This window comes from Sceloporus undulatus, chromosome 3, assembly GCF_019175285.1.
Source record: "Sceloporus undulatus isolate JIND9_A2432 ecotype Alabama chromosome 3, SceUnd_v1.1, whole genome shotgun sequence".
NCBI lineage: Eukaryota > Metazoa > Chordata > Lepidosauria > Squamata > Phrynosomatidae > Sceloporus > Sceloporus undulatus.
The window spans coordinates 1,528,582-1,535,346 of NC_056524.1; the positions used below are offsets into that span (position 1 = coordinate 1,528,582).

At 51.9% G+C, this 6,765-nt stretch overlaps 1 protein-coding gene across 1 annotated transcript; it reads left to right on the top strand.

Annotated features, from left to right (window-relative positions):
- Positions 1-134: 134 nt before the first annotated feature.
- On the top strand, positions 135-3,690 carry C3H11orf42 (chromosome 3 C11orf42 homolog). Its single transcript, XM_042460142.1, has 3 exons — positions 135-379; positions 1,431-2,160; positions 3,508-3,690. Exons 1-3 carry the CDS (start codon positions 308-310, stop codon positions 3,636-3,638), a joined length of 933 nt encoding a protein of 310 aa, XP_042316076.1. The 5' UTR covers positions 135-307; the 3' UTR covers positions 3,639-3,690.
- The last annotated feature ends 3,075 nt before the right edge of the window (positions 3,691-6,765 follow it).

Consider the following 6,765-nt stretch of genomic DNA (forward strand, 5'->3'; position numbering starts at 1 on the left):
AACTAAAATGGTGAAGGGTCTGGAAACCATAAAGCCCTATGCAAGGGGGGGGGGGGAAGGGGGGGGCAGGCAGGCTACTCTTTGTGACCTCACAGGCACACATACACATACAGATACACCACCCCCAGAGCTTTTGCTGCTACTTGCCAGGCTGGGGAAGGCGAACACATCCTCCCATCATCCCCTGACTGACCAACTGGTTGACTGACTGGGTACCCAGCTTCCTCCTCGCCCATGCCAGGACACATGCCCATCCTTTGCAGCCACCCCCCTGGACCCCCAGAGGCCTCGTCCAGTTGTGAGCAAGATGGACGGTAGCTGCCCTCAGAGCCTGGAGATTGGCGAGGCCGATGCCAACTGGGAATTGATTCGAGACAAGGTGAGAGGATGAGTCCCTCCAAAAGGGCTGGGAAGGGGACCGAGTAGGGGCCCAAGGGGCACCCCTTTGAAAGGAGGGTGAAGATCTGGGCAAAACCTTGGAAGAATATCCTCTATTTCTCAATAGGGAGGGAAGGAAGGGTCATAACAGAGCAAACCTCCCCTGCATGCAACTCATAGAGTCATAGAATTCTACAGTTGGAAGAGAACCCCAAGAGACCATCCAGTTCAACCCCATTCTGCCATGCAGAGAAGACACTATCAAAGCACTACTTCTGACAGATGGCCATCCAGCCTCTGTTTAAAAACCTCTGAGGATAGTGATTACACCATCCTCCATGGCACTTTATTCTGCTGTTTCTGCTCCAGGAGATTTGTAGAATCAAAGAGTTGGAAGAGGCCTTAAGGGTCATCCAATCCAACCCCATTCTGCCATGCAGGAAGACACCATCAAATCCTTCCCTGGAATAGATGGCCAGCCTCTGTTTCAAAACCTCCAAAGAAGCAGAGTCCACATTCTCTGAGGCAGTGTCTTCCACTATCAAATAGCTCTTACCATCAGGAAGTTCTTCCCAATGTTTAGGTGGAATTTCTCTTCTTGTTGTTTGAATCCATCGATTCCGGTCCTACTCCCTGGAGCAGCAGAAAACAACCTGGCTCCATCTCTGACATGACATCCCTTTTGAGATTTAAAAAGCACTATCATATCTATAGTTTTTTGTGTTTTTTTCGGGCTATATGGCCATGTTCTAGAAGGGTTTATTCCTGAGGTTTTGCCTGCATCTGTGGCTGGCATCTCTGAGATGCCAGCCACAGATGCAGGCAATATGTCAGGAATAAACCCTTGTTGACCATGGCCACATAGCCCAAAAAACCACAAAAAACTATGGATGCCAGCCATGAAAGCCTTTGATTTCACTATTTTATTTCCTCCCAGCTAGACATACCCAGCTCCCTCTGCAGTGGCAGTACTGATGATATGTGTGGGAGAGGACAGGGTCTTGAGTGTCAATGCACCGGATGGTGATGTCTGTCTTCTTCTGTCTGGGTAGGTCATTGAGGAGCGCTTTGGGCCTACAGTGGTTCCCGTACCCTTCCTGGAAGATGCCGCTTCCTATGACCTGCTGACGGTGCTGATCAAGAAGCCACAGCTGGGGCAGGCCCTCCTGCGTCGCCAGCGGTGCCTGGTGCCCGTCGGGCCCCTGGAGAACCTGCTGCAGGCGGGCACAGGCCCCCGGGAGCTGACCCACTGCACTCGTGAGTATAATGCCCGGGTGCGGGGTGAGTCCCGCTACGAGGAAACACGGCTGGTGGAAGGAGCCCTGCGGCACATCCGTCTGACCATGGCTGGTGTCCACAAGAAGGTGGCCTTCCTGGTGCTGCGGCCAGGGCTGGTGGCCCTGCGGCCAGACCTGCCGTGGCTGCGCTCGCAGAGCAGCATCTACGTGGTCTACGAGGTCTTCTACTGCAGCAGCCTCAGCCTGGCCATTACCCAAGGGGAGACCCACCGCATCTTCACCCACGAGCATCCTCTCCCGGTGGCCTTCTCCTGCCTCAAGTTTGCCCTCAGTGGGAAGGGCGTGCTGGGCTCCCAGAAGCCCATGGGCCACAGCCTTCCTGCCAAAGCCGCCTGGGTGAGGATGGCGGTGCTAGAGCCCCCCACTGCCACCCCCATAATGCCCGCAATGCCCACGAAGGATCCGCTCCTGGCCAGAGAGAAGGGGACCGTGGCCGGACGCAAGCGATGGAGAACCCTGGGCAGGCCCCCACGGACTCTGGCAGGTGAGAGACCCACAGGGCCACGGCTGGAAGTTGGGGAGAAGCCACTTGGGATCTGGGAAGGCCTGGCTGGGAAAGAGGGAGCCTTACAAGCAATGCCCAGGGTAAGCTCTATGCAATGGAGGCTAACGGAGGACAATGGAGGAGTACCACCAGGGTGGTCCCCATGCCCACCCAGCCAGGTCTTCAGATGGTTCCCACTCACTCCACTGCAGCAAGAGAGAAGCACCAAAGACCCCCCCTCTCAGCCCCCAAATGCTCCAAGTAGGGATCCTTTTCCTTCCCTCTGATGGGGCACCTGGGTTCATTGCTGGAGACGTGGAATGCACCCAGCTCTGATCCTGGAAGCTTGTGAGCCATGTTAGGGGTCAGTCTCATTAGCTGGCTGGGGCTTACTCCTAGGCAGTCACCCCAGGTTTGGGCTCAACCCCACATGCCCTTCTGTTGGGCCAATGAAGCTCATCCCTGACATCCTCAGGCCCAGCCAATCCTCAGCCCCTCTTCCTTCTAGCATCACCATGCCCACACTGCCCTGTTTCTTGCCCATGTGCTCCATCCTTAGAGGCCACCTCCCTATTCCCTCTTGCCAGCAACCAGACCCCATTACGGATGTCGCCAAACTGGGCATGGAGGCTAACTGCTACCCTCAAGAGAGGGGGAGGAGGAACAAAGGGTCACAGAGTCAGTGGGGTGGGGATGAATCCACTTTGGGGTTTGGTCCAAACTGTAAAAGAGCTAACCAATATGACTTCATTTAAAGATTCAGAATTTGGAGCAGCTTGGCCACTCCACTGACTCCCCACTCCCAGAGTTGCCTCTGCCTGCGGTCTCAAGCTATTAGGAAGTGCCTCTTCTCACAAAATCTGCCTTTATGGGGTGGGGAGAAGCTGGTGTTGGGGGTGGGTTGCTGCCCCTATGACTCCTTGTTCCCACCATGGTTCCTGTCCCTTCTCTGCTGAAGACTGACCACCACCATCCCAGAACTGAACCCACTCCCATCCTCTGCTGGAAGGGCCTTTGATACACCACCACCAGCCCTGAATGTCAATCAAGAAATGGGGCTGGGTGGGAATGCTGCTGGAGAGGGACAAATCTCCCAGATGGAGGGATGGATGGAGGGGATGGATGGATGGATGGATGGATAGATGGAAGGAGGCAGGGAGTGAGAGATGGGTGGATGGAGGGATGAATGGAAGGATGAATGGATGGAGGGAAAGATGGATTGAAGGATGGATGGAGGGATGGCTGGATGGCTGGATGGAGGGATGGATGAATGAATGTCTCCCCGCCACCAACACTATGGAGAAATATAGAGAAGCCAGTTTGTAATGGGTCTCATATCTATTCCAGGGAAATGGCTCTTCCCGCAGCCCCGACCCACGCTGGGCACCTCGACCGGCAGCCTGACTGACCCAGAGAAACACTCCATGTCGCTGCCCCTCTTGCAGAGCATGACGGCGGAGAGCGACACAGAAGAGTGATCTGGAGGGGGGCAGAGCAGAATCTCTCTCATTGCAGCAATAAAGCTGTATGCATGCGATGCCAAGGCTTGGGGTCTGGCTAAGGGGCAGAAAGGGAGGTCAGGCTGCAAGGGTAGCAATGGTGGGGGCTCACAAATAGCCTGGGGAAAAGGCAGCCCTTCCCTCTCAGTAGTGCCCAAGGAAGAGTTGCCATGCCCAGGCACCTGCCCAGTCCAGGGTGAGCAATGAGGAATGAGGGACCCTGGGAAGCCAGCGCTGGTCACATTCAGTGTTACAAGAGAAGGTCGCTTCCAAGTGCGCAAACTGGCATGAGAACAATGCAGCTGGCTCTCCACATTTGCATCTTTGACTTTTGTGGATTTGATCATTATGTTTTCTCTAGGAATATTTGGGTCCTCCAGTGCAACTCTGTAGTCAACCTCCATCGGAAGTTGACTGTAGTTGTGTTGGAGGACCTAGAAATTCCTAAAGAGAACACTTCTCTAAGCATTTGTGGGCCTTCTAGTGCAATTCTACCGTCAATGTCTGGCAGAGGCTGGCCAGGTTTAAAAAGTGTGTGTGTGGGGGGTTATTTCTGTTTTTTCCACTTTTATGGGCATCCTGCTCCCCTAAAACCAGCAAATGTGGAGGGCTCATTGTAATTGTTGGGGAGAGTGGAGGAAAGGCAGGTCTGGGGGCTTGGATGCTCTCCCTTGTTAAAGCAGAACTTGAAATTTTCAAAATGGTACCTATTCCCAAGGGCTTGCCTTGCAACATTAAGGGATGGACAGAAAAGGAGGAAGGCAAGAGCCCTCCATTCCAAACTGGTTGAGGGTGAGTGAAAAGTTTGTCCAAGGAAAAGCCGGTTGGAGATACTGTGATATGAACTGCAGAATCACAGAATCCTCGAGTTGGAAGAGACCCCAAGAAGGGGCATCCAGTCCAATCCCTTTCTGCCATGCAGGAACTCTCACTCAAAGCATCCCCGACAGATGGCCCTCCAGCCTCTGCTTAAAGACCTCTAAGGAAGGAGACTCCACTATACTCCCGAGGGAGAGCCTTCCACTATTGAAAAGCTCTTGCTGTCATCAAGTTCCTTCTAATGTTTTGGTGGAATCTCTTTCCCTGTAGCTTCCATCCATTGCTCTGGGTCCTAGTCTCTGGAGCAGCAGAAAACAATTTGCTTCATCTTCAATGTGACACTGCTTCAAATACAGGGCTCCATCATGTCACCTCTTAACTGTCTCTTCTCCAGACTAAACATACCCAGCTCCCAAAGTCTCTCCTCATAAGGCATGGTTTCCAGATCCTTTGCCATTTTAGTCGCCCTCCCTCTGAACTCATGCTAAATAGATAAATAGGCATCCTCATGATGGATCGTCCCACTTTGCGCTGATGGACAACAATAATGGACTAAGAGGGTACAGGTTTCCCCTTCTAGTAAAAGGGTAACCTCCTGAGTCCCACTGAAGGCTGAAGAATGGAATGCTGTGTCCAGTTCTGGGCCCCACAATTCAAAAAGGACATTGAGAAAGTGGAGGATGTCCAAAGGAGGGTGACCAAAATGGTGAAGCATCTGGAAACCATAAAGCCCTAAGAGGAAAGACCTAGGGAGCTGGGGATGCTTAGCCTGGAGAAGAGACAGTTAAGAGGTGATATAATAGCCCTGTTTTAATACTTGAAGGGCTGTCACATGAAGGAGGGAGCAAGCTTGTTTTCTGCTGATCCAGAGAAGAAGTCACAATGGAGCAATGGAAGGAAGCTCTAGGAAAAGAGATTCCACTTTAACATTCGGAAGAACTTTCTGACAGTAAGAGCTGTTTGAGAGTGGAAGACACTCCCTCAGAGAGTGATGGAGCCTTCTCCTTTGGAGGCCTTTAAGCAGAGGGTGGATGGCCATCTGTGACAAGGGATACTTTGATTGGGAACTCCTGCGGGGCAGAACGGGATTGGACTGGGTCAGGGGCCTTGTGGTCTCTTCCAACTCTAGGATCTATGATTCTAGGCTGGAGGATGACTGAGGAAAGGAAAAATTAAGAAGACAAAGGCATGTAAAATTTGTAGAAACTAAAAAGAGTGCAGGAATAAGAGGTCAGGAATGAAGAGGGAGGAGGAGAGAGAAGGCATGCATTCTTCCCCAACAATGTTTACACAACACCCGGGTGGGTAGGATATGTGTCCCTATCACTACAGGAAACAACCATATTACCACTGTGATTCCTCCATGGTAATGTCCCCTGCAGTGGAGGAAGACATCTCTATGATGGGACACAGCAGAGCCGTGTAGCATAGGAAGGGACTGTTGCCAATTGGAGCTCCCTTAAGAAAGAGTCTGTTCTCAGCTGAACTGGCCACCTGCCAGAGAACTTACCTACTAGAGGAAGCATCAGCCACTCGGTGTCTTGATGGCAGTGTCTGACAAAGGTAGAAATTGATCTCCTTGTGGCTACTCCACAGATTTCAGAAAGGGAAACCTTGGTGGAAAAGGCTGTTGATGTGGAGGCACTGTGCGTTGAGGCAGCCGGAGGCAGAGCCCCAACAGACTTGTAGCAAAAAGGAAATACAGGTCATAATCCACCCGGCCAAGGTGTCCTTGGGAATACATTGTCCCATTGTTCTTGACTGGAAGGAGACAAAGAGCACATCCGAAACCTGGAAGGGACTCAAGTGATTAAGATCATAGAATCATAGAGTTGGAAGAGACCGCACGCATAAATCTCAATAGCTCAGCAGCACACTTTGAGAGTGTTCCAGAGATGTCACATCTCTGCTCATGGCCAGGAGCAGAAGGATGGCATTTGGAGATGCTGAGATCCATGGAAGGTGGAATTCAACTTTGGAATAGAGAGGGAAAGGCTGAATCCTTACTAAATACACACCATTCAGTTTGTATAGGAAGTGGCCCTAGCTCTGACACTCACATGGCAGAAAACTTTCCATGTGAGATGCCTTAGCGAGGTTCTCTTCAGAGCTTTGAAAGCACTTGAGTGAAACTCTTAAGGAACTTATTGACTTTACCCCCAGGGTGGTCCCCATGCCCACCCAGCCAGGTCTTCAGATGGTTCCCCACTCACCCCACTCCGGTTTGGATTCTTGGATCATGGGCTGTGGTTTCATGAGGAGTCCAAGTAGACCACAAGTTGAACAT

Bases quoted from the DNA above. Each gene is read 5' to 3' on its own strand.
- C3H11orf42 (XM_042460142.1), top strand. From the start codon at position 308: ATGGACGGTAGCTGCCCTCAGAGCCTGGAGATTGGCGAGGCCGATGCC. The intron at 380-1,430 runs GTGAGAGGATGA...CTGTCTGGGTAG, and splicing joins GGGAATTGATTCGAGACAAG to GTCATTGAGGAGCGCTTTGG. The intron at 2,161-3,507 runs GTGAGAGACCCA...TATCTATTCCAG, and splicing joins GCCCCCACGGACTCTGGCAG to GGAAATGGCTCTTCCCGCAG.